The following is a 14,312-nucleotide window of genomic DNA, read 5'->3' as shown; positions in this document are numbered from 1 at the left end:
TTACAGGGAAGGGCACATTTCAGATTTTTTTCAGTGACATATTTGTATTTAATCCTAAGGAAAAGATGGCTTATAATTCTCTGAAACTCTAAAATTCGTAATATCCCAGTTTTATTTTAAAAGTCTGTTGCTTTTTAAAGCTACCGTGATCATAGTTATTACATACATTAAGTTTACAAATAGGCACAAAATAGAAAATAATAAGTATCCTGGAGTATTGTTTTTCATCAGTTTGTGTAAATGTAGTGAAGGTACAGACAGATGATGGCTTTTTTTGTTTTTGTTAAGATGGAGTCTCTTTTTGTTGCCCAGGCTGGAGTGCAGTGGCGCAATCTCAGCTCACTGCAATTTCCGCCTCCCAGGTTCAAGTGATTCTCCCACCTCTGACCTCAAGTGATCTGCCCGCCTCAGCCTCCCAAAATGCTGGGATAACAGGCATGAGCCACCGCGCCCAGCTAGATGATGGCTTTTTAAACTCGTCTTCTCATTTCTAATTTTGATTTCTTAGTATTTCCCTAAGAACTTTTTCTAAGAATACCAATATGAAAGGTGAAGTTCTCTTAGAAGTGGCATGGGTACATTCAGGTACATTTCTTAAAAGAACTAAAACCACCTTATTTGCTTTGCAAATAGTAAATGTTCGCTACCAGTGTAATACAGAAGTGAGGAGAATGGTTGAGATTATTTTTTCATAGCTCTTCCTTTGTTTATGGTAATCAGGCTTTGCATTCTAAAAATGTTTCAGGTTATATGTGCATTCAGTTTCTATTCTGGGTGTGTGCATTGGTTGACTCCTGTAGTACTAACACTTTGTGAGGCCAAGGCAGGAGGAATGAGTTCAGGAGTTCAAGACCAGCCTGGGCAATGTAGTGAGACCTTGTCCCTACAAAAAATAAAAATGAAAATGAAAATGAAAAAAATTAGCCAGGCATGGTATGGTCGTGCACACCTGTAGTCCCAGCTACTTGGGTCGCTCAGGTGAGAGGATCACCTGGGCCTCAGAGGTCGAGACTGCAGTGAGCCATGATCATGCCATTGCATTCCAGCCTGGGTGACAGAACAAGACCCCTCAAAAAAATACTTCTATTCGGCAAAGTGGAACATATTAATGATACAGAAATGGGAATATAGGTTTCCAAATTAGAAGAGTTGCTGAATTTTGAAGAACTAATAACCAAGACATTGATATTATTGCTCTATCTCATTTTCTAAGTTAAAGCAGAATCCTTACCTGTTGAAGAGGGCCTGTCTTCCCAGGCCCACCCTGGCGTCTGCCTATGGTAATCCCCTTCTGAATGTACAGAGGAGACTGAAGAGGGCCGTTCGGTTCCTAAGTAGCCTTGCCCAGGTATAGGAGACTTAGATTTCCTGCTGTTTGACTTGCTGATCAGCTTTGGTTTGCAAACTCCTCCTAAAAGTGAAATTCAAGTTAAAGTATTAATATATTAAGTTCTCAAAAATTACCAAAATGCTAATGATTATATATTGCTAAATGAAAAAAAAGCAGAATGGTAACATGAAGAATCCAGATCCTGGTACTCAATGAAATAAAACACTACAGGCATACCTCAGAGATACTGAGGGTTCAGTAAGTCACAATTATTTTGCTGGTGGATGGTCTTGCCTCCATGTTGATGGCTGCTGACTAATCTGCATGGCGGTTGCCGAAGGCTGGGATGGCTGTGGCAATTTCTTTTCCTTTCATGAAAGATTTATTTGTAGCATGCAATGATAGCATTTTAGCCACAGTAGAACTTTCAAAATTGGAGTTGATCCCTCAAACCCTTCTTTATTAACTGGGTTTATGTAATGTAGTGTTCTAAATCCTTTGTTGTCATTTCAACAATGTTCACAGCATCTTCAGGGGCAGATTCAATCTCAAGAAACCACTTTCTTTGCTCATCCCTAAGAAGCAACTCCTCATCCATTTCAAGTTTGATCATGAGATTGCAGCAATTCAGTTACATCTTCAGGCTCCACTACTAGTTCTAGTTCTCTTGTTCTTTTTTTTTTTTTTTTTTTTTAAGGCAGGGTCTCACCTCTGCTGCCCAGGCTCCACTGCAGTGGCGCAATCACGGCTTACCAGCTCACTAAAGCCTCAACTTCTTGGGCTCAAGCAATCCTCCCACCTCAGACCCAAGTGGCTGGGACCACAGGTACACACCACCACACCCGGCTACTTTTTAAAATTTTTGTAGAGATGGGGTCTCACCATGTTGCCCAGGTTGGTCTCAAACTCCTGGGTTCAAGTGATTCTACTGCCTCAGCCACCCAAAGTGCTGGGATTACAGGCATGAGTCATCATACCTGGCCTCTCTTGCTATTTCTCCTACACCTGCAGTGACTCCCTCCACTGACTTCTTGATCCCCTCCCAAGTTATCCATGGGAGCTGGAATCATCTTTTTCCAAACTCCTGTTAATGTTGATATTCTTACCTCCTCCCATGAATTACAAATGTCGTTAATAGCATCTAAAATGGTGAATCCTTTTCAGAAGGTTTTCAGTTTACTTTGCTCAAATCCATCAGAGGAATCAGTATGGCAGCTATTGCCTTATGAAATGTATTTCTTAAATAATAAGACTTGAAAGTAGAAATTATTCCTTGATCCATGGGCTTCAGAATGGATGTTGTGTTAGCAGGCATGAAAACAACATTCATCTCCTTGAACCTTTCCATCAGAGCTCTTGGGTGACTAAGTGGATTGTTAATGAGCAGTATTGAAAATTATTTTTTCTAAGCAGTAGGTCTGAACAGTGGGCTTAAAATATTCAGCAAGCCATTCTGTAAACACATGCTGTCATCTAGGCTTTGTTCCATTTCTAGAGCACAGGCGAGTAGACCAAGCATAATTCTTAAGTGCCCTAGGATTTTCAGAATGGTAAAGGAGCACTGGCTTCAACTTAAAAGTCACCACCTGCATTAGACCCTAACAAGAGAGTCAGCCTGTCTTTTGAAGTTTTGGACTCTTCCAGTAGAAGGCTGTTTTGTCTACATGGAAGATCTGTTGTTTAATGCAGTCACCTTTATCAAAGATCTTAGCTAGGTCTTCTGAGTAACTTGCTGCAACATCTTCATCAGCACTTTCTCCCTCACCTTGCACTTTTATGTTATAGAGACGGCTTCTTCAACCTCTGAATGGCCTCTGCTAGCTTCAGCCTTCTCGTCTGTGGCTTCCTCGCCTCTCTGAGCCTTCAGAGAATTGAAGAGTTAGGGCTTGGATTAGGATTAGGTTTTGGCTTAAGGGAATGTTGTGGCTGGTTTGGTCTTCTATCCAGACCACTAGAATCTTCTGTGTGTCGCAAAACACTGTTTTGCTTTATTACCATTTGTGTGTTCACTGGAATAGCACTTTCGATTTCCTTCAAAAACTTTTCCTTTGCATTCACAATTTGGCTAACTGTTTGGCACATGAGGTCTAGCTTTCAGCCTGTCTTGGCTTTCAACATGCCTTTCTCACTAAGCTTAATCATTTCTAACTTTTCATTTCAAGTGACAGACTTAGTGATTCTTCTTTTCACTTGAACACTTAGAAGCCATTGTAGGGTTAATTGGCCGAATTTGAAAATTGTTGTGTGTCAGGGAATAAGGAAGCCAGAGGAGGAGAGAGACAGGGAACAACCAGTCAGTGGAGGAGTCAGGACACACACCACCTTTATGGGTTGTTTGCCATCTTATACAGGCGCTCCTCATGGTGCCCCCAAACAATTACAATAGTAATATCAAAGATCACTGATCACCGTCACAGAGATAATAATCATGAACAAGTTTGAAATATTGTGAGAATTACCAAAATATGACACAGACACAAAGGAGAGCCCATGCTATTAGAAAAATAATGCTGACAGACTTGCTTGACACAGGGTTGCCACAAACCTTCAGTTAAAAAAAAAAGCACAATAAAACAAGGTATGCTTGCATTTAAAAGAAAGCCAGAATTTCCCTTGTAACAATCAAAACAAAAAACAAGGTTCGTCCTCCTGCCATTAAAATGTGGTAATTAAGGAACTGAAATTTCTGGGACATCAAGCCTTCTTTACTGGCCTCAGAGTACAGAAACTACTAAAGAAAGAAGGCAGGGTGACAAAAATCATACTTCACTAATGACCAACCCCCCTTTCCCAACTGGAATTAATACACCACACAAAGAAATAATATGTAAAGGAAAAACTGCAGAACAAAGCTTCTTCATGCTACTACAGGACTTGAGCAGAGTTTTGGTAGCCCTTGTGATTTTTCCAGACAGTGTAGCTGATGAACTCAGCAGAAGTTCACAGAAGTGAGACACCTCTGACTGTGCTCTAAAAGAAAACATCAAAAAGAGCTCAGAAGAGATCAGAGCCCAGGTCATCAGCAAATTTTTTCCTCAGCCCCAGCAAAACAATTTCACACTGCCCCAAATTCCTATACAATCAGTACAATTGTAATTGACTAAGTCACCAGTCTTATAACCTTAAAACACACACACTTAAAGCCAATAAAAATTGGAAGGTAAGAACAGAAAGGGGAAGACGATGCTCATTTTTCAGAGGAGGAAGTACACTGATAAGGTCTTAAAGTTAACATGTATAGTTTTTTTTTTTAAGACCTCTAATCTCTTTAATCTTTTTCTTAACCATAGTGAGATAGATCTTTTGCTTGAAGATAACAGGAAAATAAATCTAAACTAAAACAGAAATACTGCTGAACTTCAGGTAATTTTAAGCACAAGAGATATTCTCAAAATATTAAGAAAAAGGTTGTAAGATTAAAGCTTAGGATTATTATGGTTTTTTTGTGTGCTTGTTTTTAACAGAATGTATAAAATCTCATTCTAGCAACTCTTATCTGGCTATCCAGAGACATGTCTGAAACAATGCTTATCAGATACAAGCATTAGCATTCCAGATGATGTGATCTGAAGAACTGTTTCTTTTTCTTCTCTTTTTCCTACTCTTTTTTTTTTTTCCTTTTTTGAGACAGGGTCTCACTTTGTCACCTGGGCTGGAGTGCAGTGGTGCAATTGCAGCTCACTGCAACCTCTGCCTCCTGGGCTCAAGTGATCTTCCCACCTCAGCCCCCACAAGTAACTGGGACTACAGCGTGAGCCACCACACCCAGCTAATTTTTGTAATTTTTGTAGAGACAGGGTTTTCATCATGTTGCCCAGGCTGGTCTCAAACTCCTGAGCTCAAGTGATCCACCCAACTTACCCTCCCAAAGTGCTATGATTACACCTTTTTTCCTACTCTTTTTTTATGGCTTACGATTATTTTATTTTGTGTGTGTGTGTGTGTGTGTGTGCGCGCGCGCGCGCGCGTATGTGTATGTATGTATGTATTTTGAGATGGAGTCTCACTCTGTTTCCAGGCTGGAGTGCAGTGGCGTGATCTCAGCTCACAGCAACCTCCGCCTCTCAGGTTCAAGCAATTCTCCTGCCTCAGCCTCCTGAGTACCTGGGATTACAGGCACACGCCATCATGCGCAGCTAATTTTTGTATTTTTAGTAGAGATGGGGTTTCACCATGTTGGCCAGGACGGTCTCGATCTCTTGACCTTGTGATCCGCCCGCCTCCGCCCCCCCAAAGTGCTGGGATTACAGGCGTGAACCACCGCACCTGGCTGGCTTATGTTTCTTTTCTACTGAGCCTAATTTTTACAGTTAAATCACTTTTATTCAAAAACATTATATTTGTGTTACAATTACAATGTAGTATGTATAGATGAGGACTAGGTGCAAACAAATAAAAAATGGACATCCCAGGAGGGTGACACTTTGGGTAAAAATTTTCTTCCATTTTATTTCTGTTCATATTATAATGTCTGGGTAGGTTTTTAAAAACCTTTTTTAAGTAACGGGAACCCTAAGAGGTGACTCTGAGCACATAAAGACATAAATGAAATGTCTTAGTGATGCATCAGAATTTGGGAAATAAACTGGCTTTTTTGGGGAAAAGCAGCAGAAAAGCACTAAAATGAAAGCTGTACCTGAATGAGGTGATGGGTCCCCTTCCTCTCTTCGTGTCTCACCACTGGTCACAACTGAGGTGTTGGCAGTACCAGGCACTACTCCCATAGGCTGGGACATGACAACTCCATGATCCTCAACTTTGTCATCAAAGCTTCCCATGAGAGCCTTCCTGATAATGTCTTCCAGCCCAAGATTACTGGCAGGATCAGCAAAAGAATGGCCTCTAGAGCTAACTGAGCCTGAAAGAGAATCAAAAACATTTCCACTTATTTCTGAAAGGCCAATCAGGAAACAAACATGCATTGCCCCATCAGCCCACTGAATACACACAGCACTTGGCAAGTGACCTAGAACAATACCAGGACCCACCACACAGAGACCTTTTTTTTTTGGAGACAGAGTCTCTCTCTGTCGCGCCCAGGCTGGAGTGCAGTGGCGCGATCTTGGCTCACTGCAACCTCCGCCTCCCAGATTCAAGGGATTGTCCTACCTCAGTCTCCCAAGTAGCTGGGACTACAGGTACCCACCACCACACTGGGCTAATTTTTTGTATTTTTAGGAGATGGGGTTTCACCATATTGGTCAGGCTGATCTCGAATTCCCAACCTCAGGTGATCTGCCCGCCTTGGCCTCCCAAAGTGCTGGGATTACAGGCGTGAGCCACCGCGCCCAGCCCAGAGACCATCTTAATCCACAGATAACTCCTTAAGGAAATTTGTTTCCCAAGTGAATCAGTCACCCACACTTCTATTAAAGTTACTCAACAATTTTCTCAGTTCCCTAGTTTTGACAGTGTTCTTTAATAGTTTCATTCTTTTTGTTCATTTATATTTTCAATAGGTATTTACTGGATCTCAGTTCCTTTCTGTGCTACTAGGTAAACCTTCCTTAATTATTTATTCATTTTTCCATATTAGAGCAGTCACTCCCCTGGTATACAGTTGGTACTCAGTACATATTTGTTGGACTGACTACTGCTGTGCCAATTTTGTATTGATAAATAATGTCTTTTCAATCTTACCTGACGTAGTAACTGCTGGCAGATTAAAGATCTCAGTTCCTGGCTGAGCAGCTGCTATATTTAAGCAAACATTCAAGTTAATTAAGATGTGATAATCATATATACCAAACTAAAGTCTCAAAAAATTCCTATAATAAAATTAATCTTTTTATTTTCCATGATCTCAACCTTTATTTCTCACCCATTAAGTGAAGATAAAATGGAAGTACTTTTTTTTCTTGAGACAGGGTCTCACTCTGTTGCCCAGGCTATTTTTAAAGGGAAATCAGGAAATAGGTAAGGTAGGAACATCAAAAGAAAAGCAATAAGCTGTGTGCAGTGGTGCACTCCTAGTCCCCCAGCTACTCAGCAGGCTGAGGCGGTAGGACTGCTTGAGCATAGGAATTTGAGGCCAGCCTGGGCAACACAGTGAGACTTTCCCATCTGTTTACCAAAATAAATAAATAAATAATAAATAAAGAAGCAGTGTAACCCAGAAAAGGGAAAGGAACTTTGCACTGCTGGAGAAAAACAAATAGGAAAATGCTGTTCTCAGAACAGGAACCAAGGCTTTCTGACGAAGAAGAAACCTTGGACTCTGGGATGACCGCCACAAGTACCAACAGGTTTGAGGCAGCCTGGGATGTGATCCAGAGGAAAGCCACCACAGTGAATACTATGAAAATGACTGTGTTTCCCTGCATGGCTAACTGGAAACTCAGGATATTTGCTGGAAAAAACAAAAGACTCTGTTGATCCTTTTCATTCCTGCTGACTGTGCAACTTGTAATCTGCAGTTTGAATGATAACAGCATAAGACCTGGGAACCGCCTATAATAAAGCAGTGTGCCAGAAAGGGGAAGAATTTGGGACATAAATTGGTGTTTCCGTCATTCCCAACTTGACGCTAAGAATTTTAAAGAGAAAAAAAGAATGCAGAAAGCAAGTGGGTAGCCAAATGATGTGTCCCAAAGAATGTGAAAGTTCTTTTTTTTTCCTTTGAAATGGTGGTGTTTTATTCTTGTCACCCAGGCTGGAGTGCAATGGCGTGATCTAGGCTCACTGCAACCTCTGCCTCCTGGGTTCAAGCAGTTCTCCTGCCTCAGCCTCCCGAGCAGCTGGGATTATAGGCCCCCCGCCACCATGCCCAGCTAATTTTTGTATTTTTAGTAGAGACGGAGTTTCACCATTTTGGCCAGGCTGGTCTCGAACTCCTGACCTCAGGTGATCTACCCACCTCAGCCTCCTAAAGTGCTGGGATTACAGGCATGGGCCACTGTGCTCAGCCAGAATGTGAAATTAATTAATTTATTAATTTATTTATTTTTAAGACGGAGTCTCACTCTGCCGCCCAGGCTGGAGTGCAGCGGCGCGATCTTGGCTCACTGCAAGCTCTGCCTCCCAGGTTCACGCCATTCTCCTGCCTCAGCCTCCCGAGTAGCTGGGACTACAGGCGCCCGCCACTATGCCTGGCTAATTTTTTACATTTTTAGTAGAGATGGGATTTCACCGTGTTAGCCAGGATGGTCTTGATCTCCTGACCTCGATATGCCCGCCTCAGCCTCCCAAAGTGCTGGGATTACAGGTGTGAGCCACCGTGCCCGGCCAGAATGTGAAATTTCTAATGAGACCACAGAAGGATGGACTCTTACCCAAGGGCTGAGCACATGAGAGGAGGGAAGAGTGCATGTGCCTAGAAACAAACTTGGTTGATTAGGGAGGCTTTAAACTGACAAAGAGAGGAGAAAAGTCCTCAGAAGAACTAGAAAACAATGGCCATGGATGATAGTCTTCTTACTTATGGGCCAGGTGACAAGGTAAATAAATTGAGCCTGAAACAGCAGAGCCCTGTTATCATGAAGTGTGTGGAATAGGTGTCATTCATTCATTTGATAGATATTTAATTGAGCAGTTATTTGACTGAATTGTTAAGATTACCTTATTGATCAAAAATGGTCAGATGAAGACAATTTCCTATAAGTTAACCAATGATAATCCTTAGATACTGCACTTGCAGGATACCCCTTCCTTTGCTAATGGAGCTTACAGTGCAGTGTGGTACTTGCTGAGGCCATACAAATTAGAATCACCTGGGTAGCTTAGTAAATTTTCTACATTCCTGGGGCTCCATAATTTAACTATTTAATAAGCAATCCAGGTGACTGGTACCTACTGTTGAGCAAGAATGTGGTAACTGCTCAGAAATTAGCAGAATGGAAGGTAGACATGTGAAAGCCACTGTGGAGGCCAACTTGACAGGGGGAGCTGACTCCCATCAGGAGGCAGAGAGACCAGGATAGTAATGGCCAGAGTAATGGTAACTGTTAACTGTGGTAGGGAAGGAGGAGGAACTTTTTGTATGGGGAGGTAGAACATGAATTCAATTTTAGATATTTAAGGAGCCAGTAAGTTAGTCAAGAAGTAATGAGGTCTGCAAAGATATGTAAGTGGAGCTTAGCAGGAAAAGCTGGACTACAGATACAAATTTGGGAGTTTTCAGCATACAAGCGACCATTCAACTCCCCAGAGTAGATGAGATGACTCAGATTATAAGGCATGAGGAGAAAGGGGCTAAGAAGTGAGCCCTGGGGAAAACTAACAATCAAGGGCCAGGCAAAGCAAGACTGAGCTTCTAAGGAGACAGAAGTGGCCAGAGAAGTAGAGAAGAAACAGGAGAACATGGCATCAGAAAGCCAAGAGAGGAAAGCATTTCAGGAAAGGAAAGTGGTTCACTGTGTCAAAAGCTGCAAAGAGATCCAATAAAGTAAGTTTTAAAGCATTACAGTTTTCAAAAAAATAAAGTCACTGATATCCTTGGGAACACTGGATTCAGATACAATGAGCTGAAGTGAAGCTGTGTTGGCTGCTGATGGCTTTCATTTAGTTCTACTTCCCAGTGAAGGCTAAATGTGCCATGGTGGGCCCAGGAGCCCACTGGTTCTTTAATATAAATTCTCCTTTCCACCATGAAAAATAGTTCTTGCAATAAAAAAAAATCCCAGACTCTAAAGCAATTCTGTTAGTACTTCCCTTAAGACATTAATTATCTCCTGTTAAAGTTAGGTACTTGTTTCATCATACAGCTTCAGAGAATAGAGACCATCTGGCATACTAAAACACCCAACATAGTACGCTACTCAAAACATTAGGCAAGAGAGAAAAAACTATAAAGTAGGCTTCTTCAGTTCAAACATGGCATTTCCCTGTCAAAGAGTTTCCCACTTTAAGGGTAAGACAAAGACTACAGAATGAGCAGACCACACAAAGGTGAAATGATTTGCATCTCAGTTCCTGGCTGCTCTGAGATCTCTAGCTCTCCGTGCTCACACAGATTCATCTCTGAGTGCCGAGAGAAATTGAAAATGAGAGTATATTTTTGTTGGTGACACTTGAGGAGCTGTAAATAATAGGTTAAACTGTTGAAGACTGGAGACAGAAAATAGTAATAACAATATTTTTTGAAAAGGTGGCTGGATACAGTGGCTCACGCCTGTAATCCCAACACTTTGGGAGGCTGAGGTGGGTGGATCACCTGAGGTCAGGAGTTCGAGACCAGCCTGGCCAACATGGATAAACCCCGTCTGTACTAAAAATACAAAATTAGCCGGATATGGTGGCGGGTGCCTGTAATCCCAGCTACTCGGGAGGCTGGCCCAGGAGAAACACTTGAACCCGGGAGGCGGAGGTTGCGGTGAGCCGAGATTGTGCCACTGCACTCCAGCCTGGGCCACAGAGTAAGACTCCATCTCAAAAAAAAAAAAAAAAAGAAAGAAAGAAAGGCTATCTGTAAGCCTGATAACAATTCTGGTCAGCATTCTAAAATATTTGTCTTTTATTTTGTTGCCACCTAAACAGAACCTAGTAATTAAGAGCGAGGACAAGTTCAGAAACAGTGGTGACACTGGCTCATCCTTTTTTCCTTGGTGTTCAACATTTATTAATCACAAGAGTGACACAGATCTAAATAAACATCCACCAGGCAGTTCACAGTGCAAGGCCCCCACTTTCCTTTCTTTTGACAGGATCAGGAGACTAGTAGATGGTAGATCACAGAAATAAAGCAGATCGTCCTTTCCTCAGCTGCCACCACAGTGCTTGGTCCTTCCAAGGAAGCTAAGGCCACGTTGGGATGAGGCCCTCACTTCAGCCGGCAACTACCACCACGTCCGGCAGTGCCAGCCCCACACTTGCCCATACCATGTCCTCTGTCTCCGAGCTCGCCTGCATCTACTCAGCCCTCACTCTGCATGACAATGAGGTGACCATCACGGAGGATAAGATCAATGCCCTCGTTAAAGCAGCTGGTGTAAATGTTGAACCTTTTTGGTCCAGCTTGTTTGCAATGGCCCTGGCCAATGTCAACATTGGGAGCCTCATCTACAATGTAGGGGCTGGTGGACCTGCTCCAGCAGCTGGTGCTGCACCAGTGGGATCCTGCCCGCTCCACTGCTGCTGCTCCAGCTGAGAAGAAAGTGGAAGCAAACAAAGAAGAATCTGAGGAGTCTGATGATGACATGGGCTTTGGTTGTTTTGACTAAATTTCTTATAACGTGTTCAATACAAAGCTGAACTTAAGAAAAAAAAAAAAAAAAAAAGAATAAACCAGACTATGGTCTACCCAAAGTCTCTCTATCAAGGGGACTGAGGAAAAGACTGATAAGACCGGGGGAATAGTACAAGTGAGTGCTGAGAGAGCACGAGGAGGTTCTGATTAATACTTGCATATCAACCCAGAGGAAAGGTTCTGCCACAGAACATTAGCTAGAGTATTTACCAACAATCTGGCTAAGATGCTATGAGTATGGAACTGTTAGAAGCCAGTTGGTCCATCATTAGCAACATGGACTCTGGAGTTGGAATGCCTGGGTTTGAACTGCAGCCTCATTACTTACTAGATATGTAACCTGTGCCAACTCTTAAACATGAGTCTGTTTCCTCATCTACAAAATGGAGATAATTGTAATATGTAGGGTTGTTGTGAGGATTAAATGAGATTATATCTACACATGCTTAGAACAGAGCCTACCACACAGTACGCTAGATAATCTTTTGCTACCATTATTACTGATTTTATATTTTTATTTTATTTATTTATTATTTTTTGAGACAGAGACTCACTTTGTTGCCCAGGCTGGAATGCAGTGGCACAATCTTGGCTCACTGCAACCTCTGCCTCCCAGGTTCAAATGATTCTCATGCTTCAGCCTCCTGAGTAGCTGGGATTACAGGCACATGCCACCATGACCAGCTGTTTATATTTTTAGTAGAGACAGGGTTTCACCATCTTGCCCAGGCTGGCCTCAAACTCTTGATCTCAGGTGATCAACCCATCTTGGCCTCGCAAAGTGCTGGGATTACAGGCGTGAGCCACCACACCCAGACAATTAAAAAAAAATTTTTTTTTTTTCTTGAGACATCTCACTCTGGCTTAGGCTGCAGTGCAGTGATGCGATCGTAGCTCACTGTAGCCTCAACCTCCCAGGCTCAAGCGATCCTCCCACCTCAGCTTCCCATGTAAATAGGACTACAGGGATGTATACCACTGTGCCCAGCTAATTTTTTATATTTTGTAGAGATGGGGTCTCCCTGTGTTATCCAGGCTAATCTCGAACTCCTGGGCCCAATCAATCCTCCCGCCTTGGCCTCCCAAAGTGTTGAGATTCCAGGCCAATGTTTTATTTTTACACGGTGAGTTTATCAGAGTTGCATATGAATAGTGAATGAATCAACTCAAGTCCACAAAGACACTGGTAGGGCAGAAAAAGTAGCTGGACTGGAGCAAGCACAGACGGACTTGGACTTGTCCTATACTTGGAGCTAGTTACTGTAAAAGTAGAGCGAGGGCAAGGCGTGAATTAAAAGTAGCCCAAGACCTTGACATCAACGTTCATACTAAGTACTTAACAGTGCACTTCATAACCGTGTATAGGCTGCCAACAAAACAGCTAATAGTCTTAGGCTACTTTAAAAATGATGAATTTAGCATAGATCATATTATACTACTCTATTTTGTATTACTCGAAACCTAGTGAAAGGCTAGGTTAAATGTTTTTGGTGGAGAATAACTGAGATGGTAGGGGTACTAAGAATGAGGACATGTGACCCACAGCTGATGAAACTGGGGACACTGATTGAGAGGACTCCTGAAAGACACGTCTTCAAATATCTGAGGAGATGTTATGTGGGGATAGGCCCAAATGGACAAAATGAAGACTGATGGGTAGGGGAGAAAGAAAAATAAACTATGGAGAGTTAATCCAGTCCTACATAAAGAAAAGTAACCTAGACACAGCATTTCTTCAAAGACACAGCTTCAGAAAGGAGGGAACTCCTGCTTCCTAATTAGAACTCTTCATGGGCTGGCAGACACTTGAGAAGGAACTCTAGGATCAGATGTGTTGGACAGATGTCCTGTAAAGAGCCTTCAAACTCAAGCATTATAGGAGAGGCAACACTGGAGATATCATTATTAATGCATGTTTTATTTGGGGTTCATGAAAGAAATCCCACTTACCCATATCAGAGTCACCTCCACCAGAGGAGTTCAACTTACGAAAAATCTCCTGCTTCTTTGATTTAACCATGGGTGATGTATTTTCAAGCTTGGTGAAGAATGAAGGCAAGTAGCTTATACTCCCTGGTGAGCGGGCATCATTCCTGTTAGGGCCAAAGTTAAGTATATTACAACCACATACTCCTAATCCTGGGGACATTCCTATCAATGATAACAACAGTCAGAGAGTACTTAGAAAACTACTGCCTCCTCATCCTGTGTTTGTGGTTACAGCCCTAAGAAACAGTATGTAATCATAAACCACTTAGTACATCATTTGAGGACAAATGATTTAGCTCTCAAAATGAAATCATAAAATTAGAATTAGAATGGAGATAATCTAGAGCAGAAATTCTTAGGAAGGAATGAAGAAGCAGTAAATGAATATTAATAGGAAAACTCAGAAACAGCTTATCATGATGCTCTCTCCTTAACAGCACAAACACTGATATATTAATGGTTACCACCTAAACTGGGAACAATTTTACTAGAATTAGTTTTAAGTACACTAAAATTAAAACTAATAGCATGCTTGACTACAAAATAGCAAGAACTCATATCTAAGCAATCAACAGCTGGACTGGAACACAACAGTATAGGAATAAAACTGCCTATTTGTTACAATCATTTCAAGCAACCTAACAAATGAGCTGAGTTTAATATAAAGAGTTTCATACTTTATTGGCAGCTTCCTATACTAACACATTTAAAAAAAAACAAGGTTTCCCTAAAAACTCCAGGCCACCAAGGATCTACCTAGAGCCAGAGATGAGAACAGAGAATATAGGTTATTGAAAACCTAATCCAATC

At 41.9% G+C, this 14,312-nt stretch overlaps 1 protein-coding gene and 1 pseudogene across 23 annotated transcripts in view; one reads left to right on the top strand and one right to left on the bottom strand.

Annotated features, from left to right (window-relative positions):
* The window catches only part of NCOR1 (nuclear receptor corepressor 1), a 187,594-nt gene that overhangs the window by 2,192 nt on the left and 171,090 nt on the right, over positions 1 to 14,312 (bottom strand). For all 23 annotated transcript variants that reach the window (XM_055101243.1, XM_055101244.1, XM_055101239.2 and 20 more), the window contains 4 exons: positions 13,464 to 13,606; positions 6,971 to 7,024; positions 5,967 to 6,188; positions 1,232 to 1,411 (listed from right to left, as the gene is read on the bottom strand). In XM_055101243.1, coding sequence (XP_054957218.1) covers positions 1,232 to 1,411; positions 5,967 to 6,188; positions 6,971 to 7,024; positions 13,464 to 13,606 — 599 coding nt within the window. The remainder of the gene's footprint in view (positions 1 to 1,231; positions 1,412 to 5,966; positions 6,189 to 6,970; positions 7,025 to 13,463; positions 13,607 to 14,312) is intronic.
* On the top strand, positions 7,943 to 11,600 carry LOC129394391 (large ribosomal subunit protein P1-like; annotated as a pseudogene).

The sequence above is a fragment of the Pan paniscus genome, chromosome 19, assembly GCF_029289425.2.
Source record: "Pan paniscus chromosome 19, NHGRI_mPanPan1-v2.0_pri, whole genome shotgun sequence".
NCBI classification, from domain to species: domain Eukaryota; kingdom Metazoa; phylum Chordata; class Mammalia; order Primates; family Hominidae; genus Pan; species Pan paniscus.
Note: the sequence above shows the minus strand (reverse complement) of the source record. Positions and strands in the feature narration are given on the sequence as shown.